This window comes from Lepisosteus oculatus, chromosome 5 (assembly GCF_040954835.1).
Source record: "Lepisosteus oculatus isolate fLepOcu1 chromosome 5, fLepOcu1.hap2, whole genome shotgun sequence".
Lineage (NCBI taxonomy): Eukaryota > Metazoa > Chordata > Actinopteri > Semionotiformes > Lepisosteidae > Lepisosteus > Lepisosteus oculatus.
In genome coordinates, this window is record NC_090700.1 from 11,841,155 (window position 1) to 11,853,636 (window position 12,482).

Here is a 12,482-nt window from a genome sequence, read left to right on the forward strand (position 1 = left end):
TCTTTTCAAAGATGTACTGACATTTTGCAGTGAAGGCCGTGAAGATCTCAACAATAGCTTGACACATTATCTATGATGTTCAACACAATGTTGCAGTTAGATGTGACAGCTACAGAGTGATTAGAGCTGAGAATATTGAACACCAGGAGTGTGAGGTAATGCAGAATGGGCTGTAAATTTTTATCGTATTCTAGATTAGAAATTAAAACTTTTTTTAGAATTGTCCTTATTTAAGTTGTGATATTTTGGGGGTCAGGTGAGTTGGAAAACCATTTTTTTAAAACTTTAGAACATAAGCTTGACCCATGTGTGCCAAAATGTACTCCTTTTATGAAAGTAAATTTAAACTTGGTTGTTCTAAAAATTCAGTCTACATCTACAACAACATCTTTGAAAGTATGTCAGCCTAAGGTGCCTCTGATGCTGATACAGATTTGTGTTTGTGGACTACAAATGGATGACCAAGAAAACTAGGTGTAGGTGAAAGTTTATCTTTTTATAAGCTGGTAGATGTATTGCAAATTTATTTGTATATACTTCTCATGTTTCTGTAAAATAGTTTGTCTTGACTGTTCACAATGTTTTTGCAAAGATATAAGGCCTAAATACACCTGCCACAATTCAAACAACAAATTCACTCCCTTATAATATCTCTGGCATTGGGTCCAGTATATATACTGTATATAATGAGGGCTGCAACATAATGATGGAGAGAGGAATATAAAACAAGATACTGTGCAGTTCCCCCGTCCTGGAAAGTTGATAAATTGGGTGGACTATGTCTCATATAAATGAAGGCACTGTATTACTTTGTCAATTAGAACGAGCACCTACTCTGTGCTGTAGAGCCATAACAGAAGTAATGACTTGCTTTCTACATCATTATTATCAAAACCAATTATATTACCAAACATAAATTAAAGGAAATCTGTGACATGTTAAAGTATTGTAGTCAGTACAATGATCCTATTCTGTTATGTTCATTTACATTACATTTTTATTGCTAGATTTCTGAGTGAAGCATCTGAATTTCTGTTCATCAATGAGCCATCCACCTGGTTTGTTTGCCGTCTTTTGTCCCATGACCTCTAGCTGTTCTTCTGCAGTCATGATGTCATTCACATTTTTGTTTTGTAAATGGTACTGTATGCAATCTTACAGCACACAGTCAACAATTAGAGTTCAGATTTGTGCAGAGAGCCAGCTCTGAAGTTGAAGTATGTCAAGAATCAATACAATGATGGGTGGTTTTATCTATTGTAAAACTATAAAATCAATACAGTTTGTTTTTTGGAACTAGTGGTAAAGATCACAATAAGTGAGTGAACAGGTGAGAATGAATCCAACTGTACCGCTACAGAGAAAAATGCCATTGAATCCTGCTTTTCTGTATTTTTCACTGGAAAGGTAGGGATGGAATTGACCGATCTGGAGAAAGTTTAAGTGTAGAACAGTTGAAACCTGATTTAAAAAAAGAAAGGGAAAAATAATGATTGCTCTGCAAGAATAACTCCTTAAAAGGCTGTCCGTTTTCCTTTTGTGTCATCTGTCTGACCACGGATGTATATGGTCTAATTTCTATAAATTTGTGCCAACCGATTTTAGTGTAGATTACATTGCATTTGCAGTGTGGGAGCTTTAATTTGGAAATGCTTAGCAGCTAGAGATTTCTCATTGAAGAGAACAATGTAGACAGGTGATGTAGTGGCTACGTGACTAGTGCGTTAACTGAAACTGACATTCTTGGTGGAAATTTGTTAATTTTGTAGGAAAATGTAAATCATGAGATGAATGAAAGCTATGGTGCCCTTTACTTGCAAGGAATGGGTAATGTTTCTCTGTCCATTAAAAGCCTTAGATAAGAAGATCTGTTGAAGTTAAACAGAGATGAAAATGAGGTTATGCACTTAAGACAATATTGCTTCATTTCATTTTCATTGGAAAGTTTGAGAGCAGATGGATAAGAAAAACTTAGATTTGCTGAAATACTGTGCTACTGTACCTAATCAAGTCATGAAGTTTGATTTTGTGTGAGTATCTCTGAATGTTGCGTTGATTTACAATAAAGTTGTAAATCAACAATTTTTACTTTTTAGTGTAACTACAATTTCAGTCACAGCAGCATAGTTGTGACAGTACTTGGGAAAATATCACCAGTTTTAAATTAGATTACACTTAATCTAAGTTATAAATGTACTTATTACTTCAACTGAAGTTGAGTCCAGTACTAATATATCAGTACAATACACCACATATTATGTAGATACAAATACCCTTTTTTTCTGTTTACCAAAGACATTAGAACATAGTATACAAGTACTAGCAGGTATTTCTATACTGCTATTTTTGGGGGGTATTTTTCTACGTCAAATTCTCTAATTTTCTCTATGGTTACTCTTGCCAACATCCCAATCTTTCACTTACAAGAACATAAAGCAGTCTTCCAGAATTAACTTAAAAAGTCTTATCTGAAGAAAATCAGCGGTATGTTTATCTAAAATGTGTCCTTTCTACAGTTTATTCACGGGTTGGGTTTCTTAATTGTGCTGTTCTTGGTGTTGAAATTCTGACAATTGCACAACTTGAATTAACTAAACAAACTCAAGTTAAATCCCATGGAAGCTATTTTTGGAGCTGATGCTTAAACACACCCAGAAAATGACCATTCTTTCCTCATTAGGCTTTTGGGTCTGCACTCTTGAACTTTTGATGAATGGGGGGAAGCTTAAACAAAAATGAGTCAGATGAAAGAAGGTGTAAGTTATAAAAGGTGAGCAAGGTATGTGCACTCCTTCAAAATAAATATTGATAAACTTCTTCCCATATGCCTTTCATTCGCAGCATGTCTATTAGTTCAATAGTCTTTTATGTAGCCCTGTATTCACAGTGCATTTCCTGCAAATGTAGTAGCAACATTTTTTTTCAGAAAACTAAATATTCACACAAACCATCCACAAAATGAGTGGTACAATTTATAGCTTTTCAATTTTCACAGTTTTCACACTCATTGTGGTGAAAGTTATTGTGAATTTCTAGTAAACCCTTCATGAATGTACGGTAGTAGTGAAAGCCTAAAGAGTACTCTGTTTTTTTCACTCTGCTTCTGACTTTAATTTAGCAAATTAATTCACAAGACAATGTTGTTTTTTTTTTAGATCTTGTAAGTTGATAATTGAAAAGTACCTGCAAATAATTCAACTTGCATCCCCCATCACAAAGGCCATTATTCTGTACAAACTGAGGGAATTGTCGTTTATGTGCGGTAGGGTATCCTCTTACCAGTACTTAAGTGACCTGCCCAAGATTGCTCTTTCTCATTGGGTGTTATGACAAAACTATTTCCCACCAAGTAGGCTCAAATGCACTTGCAAATGAGATTAAAAGGAGTTTTAAACATGTTCATCAATGAAAAACCTGCAACTCACACTCCTCCAGGCACCATCCAATCAACTCAATCATGCTCACCTGTTCCTGGTCAGCTCAGCCTGTTTAGGTTGAGAAGAATTAAGCACAGTGCAATGGATGGTAATTGACATGGTTGTGATTAGCAGGTCTTGCCTTGATGAATAGGACTGATAAACTTAAATAAATACATACAGTTTGTAGTTCAAGTAGGCAGCTGCATCAGCATGCATAGGCTGCAAAGGAACCCGTGAGCCAAAGAACGCACAACAGCTGAAACGTTTCCTTTCTTCTCTGGAACATGGAATAAACCTTTACTTGTTCCTTTGCAGCCTACGCATGCTGACGCAGCTTCCCTACTTGAACTACTTCAGCCTGCTTGTGCTGCGACCCACTATGCCTTCCTCTACATCTTTTTCTAGATCTCTTCGTCTTTCCTTCTCCTCCTCCTTGGGCTACCTGCCCCCTTCTCTCACCAAACCAGCATTCCGGACGTTTTGTAAGCTCTTTAACCATGATGGGGTAGGAGAGCCGGAGTCTGTCACAGCAAAAAACAGGAGCAATACTCCCTGGACGAGACACTAGCCCATCACAGGGCACATACTCATAGCAGGGCAATTTTACTAGAAGCCAATTAACATACCATTGTGTCTTTGGACTGGGGAGGAAACCAATGCAACCCTGGGGTGAACATAGTAGGCCAAGTGAGGCCCTGTGAGGCAGCAATGGTATCCATTGACTTCCTGTACCTCCTGAGTGATAAACTTAATCATCTTACAGCTGTTAGAGATGCAATCTTAAATGTATTTATTTCTGCAATTGGCATTCTTTGTCCAATCTTAGACAAAGAAATAAAAAAAACGTTCCTTAGATTTGTCTTACAGATTACAGCATAGTGCAAATTGCAATTTTGCAAAGCCTAAGTTTTCTAAAGTTTGGTACCCTTTTGCATTAGCTATCGTTTTTGAATAAAATGATTGCTGAGGTGTGTATTAGTCAGATAAGCTAATACATTTGTCTAGCAAATGAGCAAACGCAGGCTGTGTTTTTTTTTAACACAGTGGCCAAAGAAATGTGCATGTCCAAAAATAGGAAAAATAAACATAACCTGCGTGATGTTATACAATGGATATATCTGAATAAGACAGATAAACTCTATGTAGTGTTTTTTTATTTAAATAAAACAATTCAAATCAGATTTGCGTTGCTTCTGTTTAATTAGCAGTCTGCCCACTGTGGACTGTACTTTCAGATGGCTGTGATAATGATCCATGGGGCTTATCAGCATTCATCAGCGTCTCACTCGTTCTTTGCAAAACACGAGAGGAAATTGAGGACATGCGCAATGAAATGGGGATAAAAAAAGTTTGTTCCTCAGCTGGTTTGTTCAATTGCTTTTCATACAATAAAGCATGTGTTCATGGTGTCCACATATAAAGAATCCGGTTTTAATGTAGAGAAAGGGGAAAGCACATTTGTGATCACTTCAGGTGATCAGCTATCCTCCTTGCTGATATGTGATTCACTTTCTCCATCAAGTGGTTGCAGCTCAATGACCTCTTGTTCTGTAAAATAAATACATCCAGTCCAGAATAAGTAAAAACATTGTTGCAAACACACGTTTCTTTATGAATGGATGATTACAGTTATGAATCTTAGTATAGTAAAATATATAATCTTTTGTACAATTACTGTGGTGTTGTTCCAGATTTTCTAGTGGGACAATGTAGAGTCAGGTGGGTAGCTGCGTCAGCATGCGTAGGCTGCAAAGGAACAAGTAATAGGTTTATTCCATGCTGAAAAGAGAAGAAAGAAAACACAACAGTTTGGCTGTGGAGCCACCTTCAGGGGTGAGCTCACAGGTGAAGAAGGCTCCACGGTCTAAACGTTTTTATTTTATTTCTTCTCTTTTCAGCATGGAGTAAACCTATTACTTGTTACAATGTAGAGTTGCTGCTTTGGCATATAGTTTGGAATGGTTATTTTGTATGCAGAGTTAAGCTTTATTTCCTTGAATATGTCAACAAAAAGAGCGTTTGTGAGAAGCAGGTCTCATGAAATTTTCCTTATTGGAAAACAGCCAAGTGTTAAAAACCACACCCTCCTGATATACTAAGCTCTTTCAGAATTCTAGATTTCTGAGATGTTTTGCAGTTCTTTGAGGCAGTTGCACTATACATAGTTATTTAAAAAAAAAATCTAGCAGAAACATTTGGCATGACTAATCTCACAGAAATTTTTAAAACGCAGTCTAGCATGGCTACACACTAAAGCAACTATACTTTTTGTATCATATCCTCTAGTACAGGGGCAAGCACTGCTCCTGCAGTTCCATAATCCAGCAGATTTTGGGGGTCACCTTTAAATCAACAACTGCTAGATACTGGGAACAGTTACATTTCTTTAGCATAGGTTGATCTGAACTATTAAGTAGCGATTATCTGACAACAAAATGCCAGCTAGCAAAAATGGTTCTGTAGATCTGAAGGCATGCATACCATACTTGGCTTAGTTGAATCAATTCATTTCCTAAATTGATCGGAACTCACAACTGTTCCAAGACTTTACAAATTGATGATTGACTGTGGACAGGATTGACAGGAACAGGATTGGCCAAACCTGCAGTAGTGCATAAAGAAAATCGCTTTCCTTGTTTTGCTTTATTTGCCTTAAATCAAATGTATACAGTAGGTTACCTATCTGTCTTCTGTTCCGTTGCTTCAGTTTTATCCTGTTCACAACTTTATCCAATAACCACATGGACAACATCAAAAATCCTGCTATGGCTCCGAGAGCTGTAATGAAGACAGCTAAAAAATGTAGGTCCTCATAGAGGTTCTCTATAGGAAGAATAGAAAGAAATTAGGAATTAACTAGAGTTGCTGCATCACATTGTTAACCACAATCTATGTATCCCCATAGAATACAAGTTTTATAGTTTACTAGAATGAAGAGTCACTACACCATTGGTTTCCTCTTCATCGCTACTGCACAAAAAAGGAAAACACTAGGACTCAACAGCAAACAGAGGACACAGGTGAGTGTCCTTAATACTTGATGTGTTCTACGCTCGGCGTGTTTACTTACCGGTAACTTTTAGTATGATGACAGCATCCTTACTGGTTCCAGAGGGTTCTGTCACAGTTATCACATAATATCCAGAGTCTTTTAGGCTTAGGTCTTGCAGCATTATAGAGCCATTGTCGTATGTGTGCAGTCTGTCTTTGTAAGCATCGGAAATGTTCTCATACACTTCAGGCTGCCAGACAACGATGCTCTGGATTCTGGATACAGACATAAATCTCCACTGAATGGTTGGAGTTCCCCAGCACAAGTAGGCCACAGAGAACAGTACATCATCCTGCACTGAGGCATTGATACTGAGGTGAGGGGTTGTTATGGTGACCGCTTCAGCTACAAAACAGAAGCATGGTGAGTACAGTTAAAATCTTAAAATTAACATATTGGTGCCATGTTAATATAGCTCTAATGGTTTATAATGTTTTCCTTTGTTTCCACCAGAAACACCAGGAAATAAAACACAAATGTCACCCAATCTTCTACATCAACACAATTTTCAAGCAGGCCCTGGAGGATTTCTAGGTCTCTTAGAGACAGCAGCACCTGAATAGCTGGGAGATGTAGTTAATTGGTCACTAACAATTAAAGTAACAATAAGAAGATTTAGGTAATTAAAAGTCGATCTTTTAAACCTGCAGACACACCTACCTTGCAGGATCACAATTGCCCTGCTCTAGTTGCATTTTGTATTTCTTGGATACTCTAGCATGATGGAGATTTTCTATTTTACCTCTTCAAATGAAATTATAATTTATAGAGAGCTTCTCCATTATACATAACAAAGGCTACAAACTCATATGGCTGCTAGGAGATTCAGCTATTTCTTAAAGGAACCTAGGCCTCCAGCATAAATAATATGGTTGGGAACCTTGATCCAGACTTTATCTAATGTAGAGTCTCCTCTTGTTTTTACACATGTCCTCTAGGGTAATATTTTTCTGCCAAAAATACTCAGACTAGAACTCCACTTGGTATAGCTGATTAGCTATATTTCTAAAATCCAATGAAAGAAATATGAACCTCATTAGAATTACATGCAATACAGTCTTATGATTCATAATGGCATAGGCCTTCAATTTTGCAATTTTTTAATAATGCAGTTTAGACTGGTTACATAAACAATTCTCCTTATTTTGAAATGTAATCTTTCATAATTTCTTCACGCAAGAGGCATACTCCTTTTTTTCTGCATGTGGTGAATTTCAGAAACCTTCAGTAAACAAATCCTTTCTTTAATTCAAAATGCAACACTGAATACACTGAGGGGGCCTTGTCGATAAGGACAGAGGAGTGACTGGTTGTGGAAACCTATAGTGTCTTCTGGCATTCTTTCCAGCTGAGCTCTGAATTACTTGGATTAGTGGATCAATCAGATTTTTAATGAGGATGAGCTAACAAACTTTACAAATCTGCTACTTCATCTATCGATTAAAAGACAAATTTAATAAAGTCTGCAGGACCTCTCCAGGAGCTGGGTTCCTGTACAGCCCTGCTCCAAAGCAAACATTGCCCCTGTTTTTCTGAAAGAAACTGTCACCTTTTGTTGGTGAACTGACCTTCTATTAGGAGACGAGATATTAGTGAAAAACAGTGACTTTTATTGATACTTTCTATCTATTCAAGGTACTTCTATAGGTAATAGGGACTCCCCTCCACTACCACCAATGTGTAGCCCCCACCTGGATGATGCAACAACAGCCATAGTGCACCAGTATGCTCACCACACATCTCCTATTAGTGGGGAGGAGAACAGAGTGATGAAGCCAATTCAGAGATGGGGACTATTATGAGGCTATGATTGGTAAAGGCCAAAGGGAAATGAAGCCAAGACATTCGGGCACCCCTACTATTTTGGAGAAATGACCACGGAAAATCGGGACCTCGGTTTTATGTCTCTTCTGAAGAACAGCACCTTTTTTACAGTATAGTGTCCCCATCACTATACTGGGGCATTAGGACTCACACAGAACGCAAGGTGAGCGCTCTGGTCCTACTAACGCCTCTTCCAGCAGCAACCTTAGCTTTCCCAGTACCTCTCCCATCCAGGTACTGACCAGGCTCACACCCGCTGAGCTTGTGGGCTTCCAGTTGTGATTTACAGGGCAAAATTAGCTGCTGGCTGTATTAAGACATGTCCAAACTTACTAAGAGCCAAGTAAACAGTGTGAAAGGATGGAAATTTGTGAAAAGCATGATAAAAACCATGGGAAAGCTACAAACAATCCATGCAAATATGCTGCAGGACAATTTGGTTGTGTATTTAGATTTGGAGATAAAACACCTCTTATAAATTTTTGTCGGGATCAAGAAGCTTTGAGCGTTGTCCTGTTTTTTTCTTTTCTTTGGTAACCTCAGTCTTGTCTAATTCTTACATGTATGTTGTTAGAAACGGACTAGTTCATGGCCGTAACTTTGCTATATCAAGAGAAACTGTATGAAAGTAAAATAGAAACACAAACAAGTGGTAACCATGGAGTTTTATGTAAACTCTTCTTAGAAACAATGGGATAAATGAATGGAATGTATTTCATTTCTTAAAGTAATTCCAACAATAAAATATAAACATTCCCTGAATGTAATAAAAAATAAAGCTAAATGGGGAAAATCTTGTTTCAGTACTAACATCAGTCAGTTTCAATAGTCATTACAAACATTTTAAGAAGATAAATAAAAAAAGATATTCAGCTATCTCAGAAAGTAGCTTTCATTCATTTAGATTTGTCTAAAAATCCACAGAGCTTTGAAAATCAATGTCAGATTGTTGTTGTTTGTCAGATCAATATTCTAATATAAAACAAAATTGTTCTTTAGTAATTTTTCTTCTATATTTTTACAAGACTCTAGTACACAGATTTCACTTTCGGATGAATAATGTTTGTCATCAATCATGCAGCTAGCAGTGGAATATTAATACTGTTTCTGAAGCCGACACTGAAAAATGAATGTACTTGTTAAAATAGAATCCTATTTTGCAAATAGATATTTATTTATATTTTTAATAATCATAATTCTAGAAATTCCGATTTCTTGAAAGTAAATCAAAGGGTGTTTAGTATAAAGTTTTCCTGATAAGGATCATTTACCGCCATAGAGACACAGCTTATGAGCCTCTATGAAAAAGCAATAACACAGGCTGGTGGTAATCGCATTCAAAATTGTCTGCCACCATGTTCTGCTCTAAAAATCAACATGTCTGCCTCAAGCACTCTTTACCATGAAGTGAGAAAAGTAGGGACTAAAACTATTCAGATTTAGGAATTTATTGTTTGTCCCCTTAGAGTACAGATAATGAACAAAAACTTGTTTGAATGTTATGTTTGCAATAAGGGAGCATATTTCATCTTGCAGAAATCAGTTATACAGTAGCTAGGTAATTTCCTGTTTCTCTAAGAGGGATACATTTATATAAAGGAACAAGTAATAGGTTTATTCCATGCTGAAAAAAAGAAGAAAGAGAACACAACGTTTCGGCCGTGGAGCCTTCTTCAAGAAGGCTCCACGGCCGAAACGTTGTGTTCTCTTTCTTCTTTTTTTCAGCATGGAATAAACCTATTACTTGTTCCTTTGCAGCCTACGCATGCTGACGCAGCTACCCACCTGAACTACATTTATATAAAGACACTTTTCTATATAGAATCTCTGTTGGTCCATTGAGAGATAAGAAAAATTGATGCATTTGATCATTCTTAAATGAAAATAATTTGCCTGTAGTGTACTTAAGTAAATTATAGCAACAGAGCTGTGAACAGGTCTAAATGATGGTTCTCAAGCCATTTATGAGCTAACAGGCTATTACACATAAAAAGCAAAATGTTCATCACATCTCTATTGTTTCATAATCTAAATGTATTCAATAACAAGCGTGCAGTGAGACAGAGGCAAGAAAATGAGAATTCCTGGAGTGAAAAGTTAGCGTTAACAAATCTGTCACAATTGAAGTACTCTTCACCTAATTACAAATGACTTTTGAGATACTGAACTCCCAAAAAATAGACCACAATTTTTCTTGAAATAAGAATTATATACTATTCCTGACTGTATATATCTTTCTCTTGGAAGATGCAGAGTGGTCCTGTTGAAGTGTGATTTCACTCTTAATGTATACCATTCCACAAGTACTTGTGGCATTACTTGTGGAGTAAAAGCAGCAGTGAATCTCTGCGCTTTCATTGTGGTGAAGCAGTGGAAGTAGAATTGATTGCATTTTAAACCCCTGAGAGATGCATTTAATCAGAGGACATACTGGGCCACAGTCTCAATTTAAAAGGCCGAATAGAAGAGAATTTCATGTTAATTTTTTTATTTAATTCAGGGTTTGAACAGGACTACTTTTGAGATGTGCTAAGAACAGTGTGATTTCAAAACTTAACATGGAATACTCACAGAGAGTGTAGCTCCTAATAAGGCAGCTTCAGTGATATTTTGATATCACTACTTTTGGGTGCACAGTTATAGAACATCATTATCTAGAATCTTTGCAGTTAATTTGGGTGCATGGTGTATATACTCTAAAGTCAATTTAGTAAACAGAAGTTTAACCCAGAACTAAAAGGAAAACTGGTTTAACTAGCTGAGGAAATGTCTGCTGCTGCAATTAACTGCTAAATTCAGTTGTTAATGTATACCTGGGGTGTGGGCTGAATCAGAACCAGCACAACAAGCTACAGAAAGTGCAAATGTTGTTGTGATAACATCAGAGTATTTGTTACATGCAAGAAATATCTCTGGGCTTTGCTGGCTTTTTTAATCAATACTTAATCATCGATTCAATTCAACACGAAGAGCTAGCCGGACAACCACATTTTACTCTGGCTTTTATAAGTGATCATTACCGTTCAACCAGTTTTGAAAATAGTTTTACAAATCTTGATTTTCTGGTAGCTTTGGTAGGCTGATGAAACAGGAAACTACAGAGCGAGTTTACATTGGCATTGGTGGTTGTTACACTTACCCTGCAAACAAAAGCCCATGTAACACAGCACGAAGATAAGAATGAGAGTGGATTTGTTCCAGTCGCTCTGGGTCCTCATCAGAATGCAAGGTCCATTTAAACACTCGCAAAGTACTTCTGTGAAGTCATCCTTAAAGCCTTCTTCTTAAACTCAGCCACTTCTAGACCAGCTGGTGCTGTTCACACATTTCCTTTCAGAGACCTCACAGTTCAAACAGGTTTCCTTGAGCATACCTATGCTATGAAGTTGGCAAGTAGGAGGGGAGCACTCTGAGCGAATAGGGTCTGTCACAGTCTCAAACAGACACACCCAAAACTCAGTCTGATCCTGCCAGGAAGTGTCTGCTTTCAGCTCACATGTACAACGCTCTTCTTTGCACACATTCCACCTTTTCTACATAATGATCACGACAAAAGCAAAATGCAGCCTTTTCCAAAAGTTTTCGGATCTGCAGGCAGTGTACAGTATGTAATACTGCATGAGAGCGTGCTGTATTTGTACTGTGGCTTTCATTTGTATAAGTCCTATTCGTTTCAGCTCAAAGACTGATTTGCCTGCTCATTGAAAATCCAGAGTGTTGAACAATTAAATGAGTTCTCTTAGAATTTGTACTTTTGGTTCAGTGGAAGTACTGGTTAGCGTAACATTTTTGATCTATTGTTACATTTTATTTTCTCCAGACAAAAAAACCTGTTTGATTCTCTTCAAATGCTGGTATGTGTCCTGGCTTAAGGAATGTAAAGAGCTCAGTTTGCTTCAGTCAAAGTATGCGGCTTGAGCAGTCAGTGCTCATACATTTGGTTGTCTCGTATTCCCACACCAGCCTTGGCAGACAGAGAGGAGTCCTAATTGTTGATTAAAAATATGAGGAGGTCTAATTCTTATTTACTGTTTATAGCAGCTATAACTCTAACCACAGTGAAAGGGCTGAGCAGCACTTCACACTCACAATCAAATAAATCAAGATAATGAGAAAAGAAGGCATTCTGCTTTACATTCCAAATAAATCACAAATCCCATTAGTATTTTAGAGGAAAAATAAAGGAA

General features: G+C 37.2%; 1 protein-coding gene across 1 annotated transcript; it reads right to left on the minus strand.

Annotated features, from left to right (window-relative positions):
- Positions 1-4,600: 4,600 nt before the first annotated feature.
- On the minus strand, positions 4,601-11,653 carry LOC102688023 (V-set and transmembrane domain-containing protein 5). Its single transcript, XM_015341326.2, has 4 exons — positions 11,435-11,653; positions 6,490-6,816; positions 6,099-6,242; positions 4,601-4,967 (listed from the first exon to the last, which is right to left on the minus strand). The coding sequence occupies exons 1-4, from the start codon at positions 11,511-11,513 to the stop codon at positions 4,897-4,899; spliced, it is 621 nt and encodes a 206-aa protein (XP_015196812.1). The 5' UTR covers positions 11,514-11,653; the 3' UTR covers positions 4,601-4,896.
- Between the last annotated feature and the right edge of the window lie 829 nt (positions 11,654-12,482).

Coding starts and splice junctions, on each gene's coding strand:
- LOC102688023 (XM_015341326.2), bottom strand. CDS start 11,513: ATGAGGACCCAGAGCGACTGGAACAAATCCACTCTCATTCTTATCTTC. Junction 6,817..11,434: donor CATGGGCTTTTGTTTGCAGG/GTAAGTGTAACA, acceptor TCTGTTTTGTAG/CTGAAGCGGTCACCATAACA. Junction 6,243..6,489: donor CATCATACTAAAAGTTACCG/GTAAGTAAACAC, acceptor TTCTTCCTATAG/AGAACCTCTATGAGGACCTA.